Source organism: Hypomesus nipponensis, chromosome 21, assembly GCF_054491055.1.
Source record: "Hypomesus nipponensis isolate SF chromosome 21, ASM5449105v1, whole genome shotgun sequence".
NCBI lineage: Eukaryota > Metazoa > Chordata > Actinopteri > Osmeriformes > Osmeridae > Hypomesus > Hypomesus nipponensis.
This window is the reverse complement of record NC_140381.1, coordinates 5,811,829-5,824,833: the sequence shown is the minus strand read 5'-3', so window position 1 is coordinate 5,824,833 and position 13,005 is coordinate 5,811,829. Positions and strand designations below refer to the sequence as shown.

At 52.0% G+C, this 13,005-nt stretch overlaps 1 protein-coding gene across 1 annotated transcript; it reads left to right on the top strand.

Annotated features, from left to right (window-relative positions):
* The first annotated feature begins 919 nt into the window (after positions 1 to 919).
* Positions 920 to 12,375, top strand: cep170ab (centrosomal protein 170Ab). Its single transcript, XM_084685134.1, has 18 exons — positions 920 to 1,024; positions 1,148 to 1,237; positions 1,321 to 1,399; positions 1,635 to 1,693; positions 2,488 to 2,641; positions 2,943 to 3,080; positions 3,192 to 3,632; positions 3,817 to 4,211; positions 4,307 to 4,435; positions 4,550 to 4,682; positions 4,849 to 6,390; positions 6,621 to 6,864; positions 7,068 to 7,176; positions 7,424 to 7,594; positions 8,279 to 8,367; positions 8,831 to 8,924; positions 10,559 to 10,610; positions 10,807 to 12,375. Exons 1-18 carry the CDS (start codon positions 920 to 922, stop codon positions 11,088 to 11,090), a joined length of 4,308 nt encoding a protein of 1,435 aa, XP_084541260.1. The 3' UTR covers positions 11,091 to 12,375.
* Positions 12,376 to 13,005: the final 630 nt, after the last annotated feature.

Below are 13,005 nucleotides of genomic sequence, written 5' to 3'. Positions count from 1 at the left end.
CAGATAAGAAGCGACCACACACTCTGCCCCAGATATGACAGTGTGTGTGTAATTAAATATTACTAACTCGCTGATGGGTCTTTTCGAGGTAGGGTGAGTCAGCTAGTGTAACCTTCAGGTTCTGCTTTGGAAGAGAACTGAGCTCAGGGCAGAGAGTCATGCAGCCCGTGTCGTTGTTTAGGCCTACACGGGACTGAAAGTAAAATGAGCACCATATGGCTGTGGTTCTTGGAGCATAAAACTAGGTGACAGTGTGCGCTCTCTCTTTCTCTCTCTCTCTCTCTCTCTCTCTCTCTCTCTCTCTCTCTCTCTCTCTCTCTCTCTCTCTCTCTCTCTCTTTGTGTGTACATGAAAGTAAGTTAGTGTCTCTCTCTGTCTTAGTCTTGTGTTGTGTGTTGATTCATCTACAGTACAACCCCACAGTCTCTCTTCTAGAATCCTATCCATCTGTAAGGCTTCATGTCTAAGTGGCCTATTAACCTTCCTGTTGAGTACTCAGTGTATAAAACTGCAGTACTGTATTATAATATCTATACTTGTTTGTTTACTACCACTAACCCCTATCATGTCTGTTCAGGGTGACCTGCAGACTCTGACTAACTCAATTTGAAGACCGAGCAGGATGTTCAGCACTCAGTAAGGAATTATCTAATTTCTGGAGGAATGGAGACAGTGTGTTTCTGTATTGTATTGTTAGCAACACCGTCTGGAGTTAGATAGGCATGCCGGTATGCAATGGTACAGGTTCAGATTTACTGCTGACATATTTTTTTTTTTCTCTCTTTGGTTTTGAAAATAAGTAAATTTAGACTTTTCCCACATGTGTCAATCCTTCACTGTTGGTGATTGTACATGCTCTGAGATATACTGTGATGTATAGCTTGTACTAAGGGTCAAAGGTGACAAGTGGACCGCAGAGATGAGTCTGACTTCCTGGTTTCTGGTGAGTGGCGGGGGCACTAAGCACCGCCTACCCCGCGAGATGATCTTTGTGGGTCGGGACGACTGTGAACTCATGTTACAGGTGGGTCAGACTCACTACCACTGACGGATTATAATCTTGGATCTGGATTTTGAACACATGGTAATCTGGAGTCGTCGGGATTAGGGTGGATTATAGAGATTGACCAGATTATGTGTTGTGTAGTCTCGCAGTGTGGACAAACAGCATGCGGTGATCAACTATGAGCCAACCACAGATGAACACAAAGTCAAGGATTTAGGAAGTCTGAATGGGGTTAGTAAGATCATACAAAATGAGCTACTCTGGTATGCCCCAATTCAATGTTTACAATTTGTTAACATTTCCTTTTTTCGCAGACATTTGTGAATGATGTCAGGATTCAGGAGCAGATGTACATTACATTGAAGATCAACGACAAACTGAGGTTCGGCTATGATATCCTTTAAATGTGGTATTCATGCCATGGGATAACCCCTGCAGTCAAATGAATACAAACCAGCATGTAGGTACAATAGGATAGCTTTATCTGTTCCTGGAGTCGCCGTCCTCAACTTCTTTTCTTACTATTCCTGTTACACAACAGATAAAGGAGTCTGTTCTTGGTGCTCGGCGCTTTCTCCTGTAGAGAGACTAAGCTCATGTGGCTCTTCTCCTTAACCTGTCGTCTCACATACCAACCTGTTCACGGTGGTGCGAGGAGAACTCCACGTCCCAGAGGAGGCGCTGAAGGTCAGTCCGCCCACCTCAAACCCACCCGCTTTAGTGGCCCTCAGAAATACACTCACGGTACGCAGTAGAAAAGCCTTAGTGTAGTATTTTTCTATGTCAGCGGTTGAGTCTTGCTGGCTGAAAAGGAAAATGGCAGATTGAGGCAGCTTGGTTTGTACCCAAGAAAGGTAATTCTTCTGCAGCATACCCGGTCCATTCACTCAACCTCGAAACAGTACACAACACAGGAAAATACAAGGGAATCAACAAATAGCAGTAAATTATTATACAAATGTTTTGTTGTAAATCAAGGAATTTGGTATTTTTGAGGAATTTTGATGAAGCCTTTGTATTTTCATAAAAACAAATACACATTGAATGGGTATTGTTTTTAAATGATGGATTGCACAGCGAAGTACGTGTGTCCCATTACATAACACATACCGCACACCGTGTTCGACATTACACATGACTCTATGTCCAGAGCAGAACTGAGGAACGGCAGTTGACACAGTCTCTCATACTGAGCGGAACTCTCCTAGACAACACGCCCACCACTGTAACAGAAGCGGACAACCCACTTTGCGTCCTCGAATATCCTCCTCTCTCCTCCCTGTTCCGTCATGCTCTCTCTCTCTCTCTCTCTCTCTCTCTCTCTCTCTCTCTCTCTCTCTATCTCTCTCTCTCTCTCTCTCTCTCTCTCTCTCTCTCTCTCTCTCTCTCTCTGTCTCTCTCTCTCTCCGTCTCTCTCTCTCTCCCTCTCTCTCTCTCTCTCTCTCTCTCTCTCTCTCTCTCTCTCTCTCTCTCTCTACCAGCATGAGAAGTTCACCAGCCAGCTGCAGCTGAGTCAGAAGCGTCCGGAAGCGGAGGCCTCCAGACCGCCCGAGGTCCCAGCCCCCGCCGAGGCAGCGTGTGAGGGGGCCGCCGCCCAGCCTCCGGAGACCTGCAAGGGGGAGGACAAGCTGACAGGTGAGAGGGCGGGGCTATGCAGGGACCACGGAGGGGGCACAGATGGTAGGCCGTGTCACACTGCGGCATGCGCCGTCCGCGTAGGATGTCGACTGTGATTAAATGTATTGGGTGGGTGGCACCTGTGTTTGTTTGCTCGTCCAGCTGTTTTGTCTGCCAAGGTCTTTTTCATCTGCATAAAAAGGTACTCATAGGTGCTGAATTGCACTGTACAGCAACGTGGACACACTGCAGCAGTGTTTGAGTATTTAAGTACATTTGTCGACCCAACAGACACTGAGCTTTGGTTCTGTTCTCCCAGGGGACATTGCGGTTCTGAAAAGAGGCACACCTCTGTACGGCCAGCCTGCATGGTGGGGGGATGGAGACGCCGATGATGAACATTCCGGAAAGCAGGATGGAAGGACGTCTGAGAAGAAACCAGAGAGGGCAGAAGGAGGTCTGTTCCACTCTCTTCCTTTTCTCAGTTCGGACACGATCCGACTAAGGTAGACTTCAGCGCGCCGCCACGACACTCAGTTGAAATATCTTTTTATTTCCTTTCACAAAGAGCCCAAGAGGGCAAACGCAGAGGCCCATGAGAACGGCCTGGGGGCCTCGAGCCAGGAGCCCAGCTACTTCGAGATCCCCTCCAAGGACAGCCCCGCAGCGGAGGAAACGCCGTCCAAAGACACAGAGGCGGGAGCCGCGCCTGGCTCTAACTCCGCTCTGGCACCCGAGGCCTTCACCATCCAGTTTGACTCGGCAGCGTCCAGTAAGGTCGCCGTCAAGGACCGCGCCGGGAAGGTGACGCCCGACCAGAGGCCGCGCCCCAAGAGGGGGGCGGGGGAGGAGTTGAGCGCCCTGCAGAGCGCCATGGTGGCTGCTGAGGTGAAGGTAGCCGATTGGTTGGCCCAGAACGAGCTGCCAATTGGGTATAAGGAGCCGGTGGCCGAGGACGACGGGGAAAGTGTGAAAAGCGATGTGCCTGTTCACCTAAGGAGCCATAAAGGTAAAAGCAAAAACATTCACATCTAACAAAACTGTTAGATATTGCATATCCTGAAGAAACTATCTTTCTCTCTGTTTCTCTGTGCTTCTCTCTCTGTTTCTCTCTCTCGCCGTCTCTCTCTCTCTCTCTCTCTCTCTCTCTCTCTCTCTCTCTCTCTCTCTCTCTCTCTCTCTCTCTCTCCCAGGCAGCAAACATGAGGACGGCACCCAGAGCGACTCTGAGAACGCCCTCGGGGAGCAGCGGAGGGCGGCCGCTCTGGAGGAGCGCTCCCGGGGACTGTGGGGCGAACGCCTGGGGTCAGGGGTCAAGATCCGCGAGGGCCGAGCCAACGTCCCCGAGGGCCTGTTCGTGGAGGAGGACAGCCCGGCTCGCCGGTACCGCTCGTCGGCGTCCAAGATGGCGCCGGTCGGCGGCGAGTCGGCCGAGAGGAAGAGGGGCCCGGCGCCGTACCACCACCCGCAAGCGGGGGAGGGGTTTCGCGGTCGCCACGGAGACGACCACAGCGACAGAGGGACCTATACGATAGAGCTGGAGAACGGCGACCACGAGGAGGAGGAGGCCAGGCGGATGATTGACAAGGTAGGGGGAACTGACACTGGCGTTGTGGGAACAGTGCGTGGTGTGGTTCGAAAGACGCTGAGCGTTGCCTGAATGTGTGTGTGTGTGTGTGTCAGGTGTTCGGGGTGGAGGACCAGCAGGCTCTGTCCAGGGTTGGGTGTGGCGACCCCCAGAGAGACAGCAGAGGTGGCTCCCAGAGGCCAGGCTCTGGGGATAGGGACAAACCTGGACGCATGGAGCCCGGGGTGAGATGGAGTCTGGTGTCTGTGCAGGTTCCTGCTGGTCCACTGGGTCCATGATCCAGCCTGATCCCTGTACCGGTCTGGTCTTAGTGTCCCTGTGTGTCCTCCTCTCCCCAGACTCTACCGGAGGAGCTCATGGTCGGGGGGCCGCGGTGGGTCTCTCAGTGGGCCACTCTGGCGGCCAGCCACATCCGGACGGATCCGGAAGGTTCTGGCGCGGAGACCCACGTTTACGTCAGCGAAGACAGAGGTACTGTACCGTGGTACAATCACTGTTGAGATGGGATTTATCGTCTGGTGAGATGAAAAATTGTTACGTGTGCATTGATATACACAGGTTGGAACCCTAACTCTAAAGAATACCACACCTGTAATTAGTCATTTCCCTGCCCCTGTTCTTTGCCTCCTCCCCTCAGCTGAGATCAGTGAGTCCAGCCACTCGCCCTCCATGACCTCCTCCGGTTACACCGAGCGCAAGAGGAGGACCCTGCCCCCGCTGCCCTCAGAGGACCCCGGCCTGGGGAGGAGAGCCCCTGGCCCATGCCCAGCCCCTCGCTCCGACGTGGGGGAGAAGCAGGACACGGAGCTCCAGGAGAAGGAGAACCAGGAGGAGAGGCTGGGGAGAGGCGCGGCCAAAGTGGCCCAGGTGGGAGGAGGGGGCGGCGGGGGAGGGGCCCAGGGCGCGTGCACCAGAGGAAGCCCCCAAAAATCCTCCCCAGCCAAGTCGCAGGAGGGAGGAAGCCGGAAGGCGGGGCAGCCGCCGGCGGCAGCGGGTGGGGGCGGCGGGGCGGCCAAGCTTCCGCCCCGGCCGATGACCAGCGGGGAGAAGAGGCTGGAGGAGGCGCGGCGGAGGAGGAGAGAGGAGGAGAAAGCCAGGGAGGCCTCTGGGAAGCCGCTCCTCAGACAGGAGAGCTTCACCGTGGAGACGCCCAGCGCCAACGTGCCCCATGAGCTCATACCGCGCATCGACGCCAACTCGGGCACCAGGGCACTGAGCCGACCCGCCGTGGGTGGCCTCGACAGTGCCACTCTCCAGAGGGACTCGGAGGCAGTGGCAGCCTTCCTGGAGACGACCGTTTCAGACCAGGGGGACCCGCCCAGCCAGTCCATCGAGGGGTCGGCGTCGCCCGAGTCGGACGTGGACACCACCAGCACCGTCAGCCAGGCGGGGGGCAACGGAGGGCGCAAGGTGGTTCAAAAGAGGCGCACCCTAGCGTCGCAGCAGAAGGAGCGAACGGTGGTGTGCTCCTCCACCAGGGGCCCCGGGGGAGCCAGGGACGCCCAGGATCGGAAGCCCAAGACCAGGGCCTCGTCCGGGGGCGCGGGGGCCCGTCATGCCTCCCAGTCCAGCCGTCCCTGGACCTCCTTGGACCTGACGGACGACGATGTCAACTCCAACAGCCTGCTGTCTGACTCCCAGACCTCCATCCAGGAGGTGCGCTCCCACAGTCGTGCCCAGGCTGGGAGCACCACGGTGGGAGCCAGCACCAAGGCTAGCCGGGCTAAAATTTCCCAGGCCACCACTACTGGTCCCTCCAGTAAACCCACCACCCTGCCCAGGCCCACTCGGGCCTCGCTGCTGAGAAGGGCCCGGCTGGGAGACTCCTCCGACACTGAGATGGGCGACTTTGACCGCATGTCTGTCGCCTCCGAGGCCTCCACCACCAGCTCTGCGTCCAGAACGGGGATGGTTCGCCGGGGCCTGTCCCGAATCGAGGCCCTGGCTCAGCCCAGGAGGCCCAGGGTAGGGTCCCCGTCGGCCCAGAGCGACTCCGAGGCCACGGTCACCCGGAGCCGCGGCCTGGGGGCTCGGAGCGTCGCTGGAGACTTGGCCACTCGTCAAGGTGTCCGCGGCGCCAACTTGAGTGCAGTGGCGGTGCCCAGGGCCAGGGCCAACAGCGCATCCAAGCTGCCAGACAAGTCGAAGGGCGCCCCCTATGGTCAAGTCAGCCCCGCAGGTAACTGGCAAGCGGTCACCTCAGGGGCCATTTTCCAGGGACAGATTGAGCATGTGAATAAAGATCGTCCTCAGGCAGATGAATTGAATTGTGTCGTCCAATATTAGCTCCAATTTCTGTCTAGAAAACAGCACCATATGAACGTTGATGCATGACTTAAACAAACCAAACACAGCCTCTAACTCTGCCCATGCCTCTCCCCCCCTCCCCCCCTCCCCCCCTCCCCCCAGCCGGAGGTCGTTGGCGGCGCGTGCCCGTGGAGTACGCCTCCACCTCGGAGGACGAGTACGGCTCCAACCGCCACCCGTCCAAGCACGGCCACGCCCGTCCCTTCCCCGCCACCAGGGTGGCCCAGCTGGGGGGCTCGGCCCCCGCCACGCCCAGCCCCGGGGCCGTGTCGTCGCTGAGGCAACAGTCCAGAGAGCAGGAGGAGTACATGAGGGACTGGACTGCACACAGCGAGGAGATAGCCAGGTACGGACAGTCTGTTTTCACTTCTCACGCCAGATTGATAAAGAGGGGGGTTAAGGTCAGAACATACTTTAAAGGTACGATAACGACAGATAAGATCATGTACTGAGGGATAGTCATCAACCTACAGGAGGAAATGTTATTTATTATGCTGCAGCGCCGTGTCACGTGTCACGTGTATGGTTACTCTCTGTGGTGTGTTCCAGGATTAGTCAGGACCTAGCCAAAGACCTGGCCATGCTGGCCAGGGAGATCCACGATGTGGCTGGAGAGATTGACTCAGTCAGCCCTGCAGCCAATGACCCAGGAGCAATGGTAACCACACACACACAAGTATTCACTCACAAACCCACTAAAGCATGTGTGTGCACCCTGACACAAACACACAGGCAACCACACACACACACACGCTGTAACTGAGTTGCACCTCGTTCTGTGGGAGATCCCTTTACAGCCTGGCTTTTGTCAGATAGCCTAGACGTGCTCCAGCTCTTCTCAAATAACCAGATTGTGTTACAGCTGGGCGAAGGTTAAACTGACGCCTTCCTTCCCCCCCCTCCAGTTGGACGATCGTGTGTTCGACGAGAGCCTGGACGTGGGCGGGGGGCCCTCCTCGGAGCGCAGCGGCATGCTGGGAACAAACGGCCGCCCGGTGGAGCTCCGCCCCCGCAGCAGTAACGGCCAGGGCCCTCTCCCTCGTTCCATCAGGCGGCAAACCTGGAACAGAGACGAGGTCTTTTTAACGACGGGTTGTATCGACGTCGATCGATGTTCCTATCGATCGTTCCGTCGATCGATTATCGCTTTGTTTCCGCTGTCGTGGTTTGTTTGCGCTAGGCTTCGAAGACCGTTTGAATACTTTGTGTGGCCAGACAGCAGCAAAGGTTTGACATTTTGAGTCGGAGATGCAGGGTTTCATTAGTCAGAGAGTCATAGCAGAAGTTCATGTCAATCCTGCACCGTAGAAGGAGGCTGGATAAACAGACCAGAAGCCAGAGAAATGCCTGAAAGTGATGAATCGGCATGTGTATACTGTAGCTCACCACTAGAGGAAGCTCCTCTCATGTCAGGTCAGATCAGAGTCACGGAGCAACCGACAGACTGAACTCTTCAACCTGGCAGAAGGTTGAAGTTAGGGTAACAGGGAAGAAGAACTGTCTGTACAGTCCCTTTTGTGTGAACAGTAGAGCCCGTTCAACAGCCTGTGTGTTTGGACATCAACCACACAGCAGTTTACGAGCGCCACTCAAGGCCTGGGGACAGCGCTTCTGATCATCTTGGTTTTTCATGCTTTCTTTTTCTTTCATGCTCGCATCCTAATTTGAGTGTATCTGCGCGTCCTAGTTATGCTGACATGTCTTCCACTCGAGTGTGAAGCTACGTCAGTGACCACGCTCCTCTGTGTTGTGGCCCACAGGCTGTGTTGGACAGTTTACTGGTAGCATCTGTGACTCAACTCTCCTCTCGGATACGCCAGTCTGTCGACAAAACAGCGGGGAAAATCAGGTGAGCACCAACAACTCTCTCTCTCTCTCTCTCTCTCTCTCTCTCTCTCTCTCTCGCTGTCACACACACACTCAAAGAAATGTGGAATGGAGAAAGATGAATGCTTTTGTGATTTATGGGAAGCGGGTTGCAGTTTTCAACATCTTTTTTTTTGAATTCAGTGGAAAATAAGTAAGACGTGCTGTGCTTAGAACAGGATAGAATATGGTTTAATTTGGGATAAAAGGCAGGATAGGAGGACTTGGCATAGGCTACAGTAATTAACATAGTATGACTGACACTTCACTACAGTTACCCTGACAACAAAGTACCTTTCCGCGCCGTGTTTTCAGACTTCACATGACAGCATGCAGTCATACAATCAATTTCAAACAAACTAGATCACATTTATGGTTTTCTTCCTTTCTTAACAATTCTTTTCTGTGAGAGACGCGTCTGATTTGTTTTGATCGTTCGTCCGCAGGATATTATTCAAAGATAAAGATCGAAAGTGGGACGAGATAGAGAGCAAGCTCCAAGCTGAACATGACTCTCTGCTGCTCAAGACATCAAATAAGGTGAGGATCTCCACTCCCTCCTCTCCAAACCCTCACAGCTTTTAGGGAGCGCCTGTTATCCACTATTTGAACTAACTGCAAAGAGGAGGTTAGTGAGCTGCAGGGATGTTACCAGGTGCCTGTTTGGGTGGACAGGCGCAAAAGTTGGGCAGTAAATATTTGATACGTTTCTCGTTCCATGGGGGGGAGGGACGGGGGGAGGGACGGGTTGTTTGTTTGGTTCTTAAACTCCACCTCAGGGCAAAACTGCTGCATAAACCATGAGCGTTTAGACCAACAAACATCTAGATGTTGCTGCAGGCTCCGACGTGTTGAGGTGGTGGCAGAAGGTTTGGGATGTAGGATGGAGTGATGGAGTGATGGAGGGATGGAGGACGAGCGGGTGCGGAGGTGGCAGTCGGTTAGTTAGTGGGTGGAGCAGATGAATTTAGCAACCCCACTCTTTAAATCAAGGTAACAAGCCACTCCATGACATATGACAGTGGCCATATTCCAGGCCACTGTCATAATAAAGCATTTTAATAACCTATGAAATTAATTAGCTTTGACAGACCAATGTATAGTGTAGCTTCTCTCTCTCTTTTTTTCCTCTATCACTCCCCTTCCCTCCCTCCATCTCTCTCTCTATCAAACCCACATTTTGATTATTTACCAAAGCAATCGCTTTAAGTGCTGACACTTCTCGCAGGGATAAAAACCGTAAACTCCTTCAGCTCCTTCAGCTCCTAACAGCCTCACTCTTCCAGCTCCTAACAGCCTCACTCCTTCAGCCCCTAACAGCCTCACTCCTTCAGCCCCTAACAGCCTCACTCTTCCAGCTCCTAACAGCCTCACTCCTTCAGCCCCTAACAGCCTCACTCTGTCAGCTCCTAACAGCCTCACTCCTTCAGCCCCTAACAGCCTCACTCCTTCAGCTCCTAACAGCCTCACTCCTTCAGCCCCTAACAGCCTCACTCTGTCAGCTCCTAACAGCCTCACTCCTTCAGCTCCTAACAGCCTCACTCCTTCAGCCCCTAACAGCCTCACTCTGTCAGCTCCTAACAGCCTCACTCCTTCAGCTCCTAACAGCCTCACTCCTTCAGCTCCTAACAGCCTCACTCTGTCAGCTCCTAACAGCCTCACTCCTTCAGCCCCTAACAGCCTCACTCCTTCAGCTCCTAACAGCCTCACTCCTTCAGCTCCTAACAGCCTCACTCCTTCAGCCCCTAACAGCCTCACTCCTTCAGCTCCTAACAGCCTCACTCCTTCAGCTCCTAACAGCCTCCTTCCTAACAGCCTCTGCCCCGTTCTCTATCAGTCTCACTCTGACAGGAAGCGAAAGCACAAGGCGGCCATGTTGGATTAGTCTGAGAACTTGACTTATTGGCTGTTGTTGCCGGTGCAAAGATTAAGCCCCCCAAAAATACCGCCCTGTCTCGGGGCCAGGCTCGTAAAATTGGACTTTAGCACACCTCCAGGCCTCGGGATACCATTCTGGATAGGTTTATTCGCCGGAGTAGTCCCGGTGGTGAAATACGATTACTGAGTTTATACAGCCCCATTCCAAATGTCACTCTGTCATGTGTCTGTTTATGTCTTGGATTGACTCCTCGCCCCTGACGGATGTTTTCACCTCGGACTTGTTGTCGTTCCAGGAGATCTCAAACGTCCTTCAGGATCTGAAGAGAGTGGAGAGGCAGTTGCTAGGTACGGATCTCGTGCTTTGCCTCTTGATTTTGTCTTTTGCCAACGCCGAGCATTATAATATCTCTCAGGTTTAATATAATACATAATACACAAAAAGCATCTGCTAAACAAACACACTTTATTATCCTCTCCAGGACCTAACCCTAACCTTACTCCAACCTGAATCCACATCATCTATGTCTGTGTCTCCCAACAGTCATAGACGTGATGGTGGACCCAGACGGCACCCTGGACGCCCTCACCAGCCTGGGCCTCACCAGCCCGCTGATGTCCGAACAGAGGCTCAGTCCTGGGGGACAGGGGGCTGGCGCGGTGGGCCTCCCCTCTGGAGATCCTGGGCCCACCAGCACCTTGGTGCTCCCCTCAGGGGCCACCTCGGTCCCCTCTTCCCAGGCGGCAGAGAGGGATCTGGGGCTCCACTTGCACAACAACCTGAACGCACCGTCGCCATCCGTGGGGGAGAAGAACGCCGCACCCTAACAGGTGACGAAGCAGAGGACCGACAGAACAGCTGTGACTCCTGAATGCTCGCCATGAGGAGCTAAGTAAGATGCCGATAGAACGCAGAGGAGCCAATGATGTTACAGTTAGAACACAGAGGAGCCAATGATGTTACAGTTAGAACACAGAGGAGCCAATGATGTTGCAGTTAGAACGCAGAGGAGCCAATGGGGTTACGTGTAGAGTGGACCTTATTGATTATTTGTATCCAAACTAATCTCATCTATTAACTAATCATTTCCGGTCTTGGCAAAAGAAGTGTGGAAATTGCTTACTCTGCCCTGCAGAGTTAAGTAAACGGGTTATTCTGCATAACAACACAAATTAAACATACACAACATATTTTCTAAGTATAAAGAATGAATTCGAGAACTTGCTCATGATTTCTACAGAGACTTTTGTCATTGCTCCTATTACTCTTAGTGTTGTGTTTTATTCTCAACAATCAATCTCTGATATTGAGCTGGAACAAAGCTGAAAGTCTGCCATTTTCAGAGAAGAAACGATACGTTCAGAAAGAGTTGTTCAAAAATGTTCCACCATAATCATACGTAGTCTACCTAATCAATATTATGAATAGAAAAAGAAAATCTTGTTGACCTGTAGCACATGCACCTTCCCAAGCTTGTTTAGATATTAAACTTTTCCTTAAAGAGGCTCAAATCAAATATTTATTTGATGGAAACCATAGGGTATGTACAGCATCTGCTTGCCTACCACCTTTATATACTCCCTGTCTATGCCTTTCTTTGTGAGGTGACCTGCCTGTCTGAGATGAGCGTATCAAAGATCAAATATACATAATCTGATGTAGCCTCGCAGAACGTGTAATATAACGATAATTGTTATTATTCTTAATACATCACAAAGTGCCCAGTATCAGTCACTGGTGCTGTACTGTGGGCTGAAGAAGCTTCCATGGTAAAACAGGTCAAGAAATGGAACGTTTGTTCGTTTGCATCGTTCAAAAGCAAAGATCATTCACGTGGGCCGAAAATAAACTTAACTAAACCAAACCCATCATGTCATGTTTCATAGCAGTGTTTACACATGAATGTAACCTGATCGAAACTGTTGATGTCTATCAGCCAAAATAACTTTAATAAAGAAATAGAATTTTGTGCTTGTTTAGTATGTGTCCTTTCGTGTTATTTCAAACCATGAATATATTTTTGTTTGGATGTTTTGTATAAACCTTTTCCAAAACGTAATAATTTATTGCTTTGTAATATTATGTGTAATAGGACAATATTGTTAACATTTACCGAACATTGAGTATGTCTAATTTCTAATAAAACGCATGATAATCAACTGAACAGGCTTTGTTCCTATGAATTCACAGATGTGCTTCGATAGTTTTTTTCTTTTGTTAAGGCTTGTGTGATTGGCTTTTTAAGATTTCAGTCAACCCACTTCCACTGGAAAGTTCTCCAGGCATCAGTGCCTCCCGATTCTTGCGTTCGTTCTCCCCCTACTAAGTCCTCCTCCCTCAGCCCGCAGCCCCCCCACGCCACCTCAACCATCCCCTGTCTCCCTCCAGTCGCAGAAGAAGACGAGCCACAATGAACACAATGGCTCTGGGAAGCTGCAAGGCCTCCACTGTTAGCTGTTACTGTTAATTGTGTGCCCTGAGATATTCTGCTCCACTTCCTTAATCCCTTACTCTGGGCTGGCTCCCCTGTGTCTGTTGATGCGCATCCCAGCCTGCCTGCCTTCCAGACTCGGTGTGGGAGAATGCAGCTGTTTGGAGGAGTTGCTTGGCATTGGTCTGCGCTCAGTCGAAGTCCCCGGTGAATTGACACGGTAATGAAATATTCAGAGCCCAGTGCGACCGTCTAGTCCTCTTTGGTATTAGAGGTGCACAAGTTAAATTGGTTGAAAGCAATAGAATGTG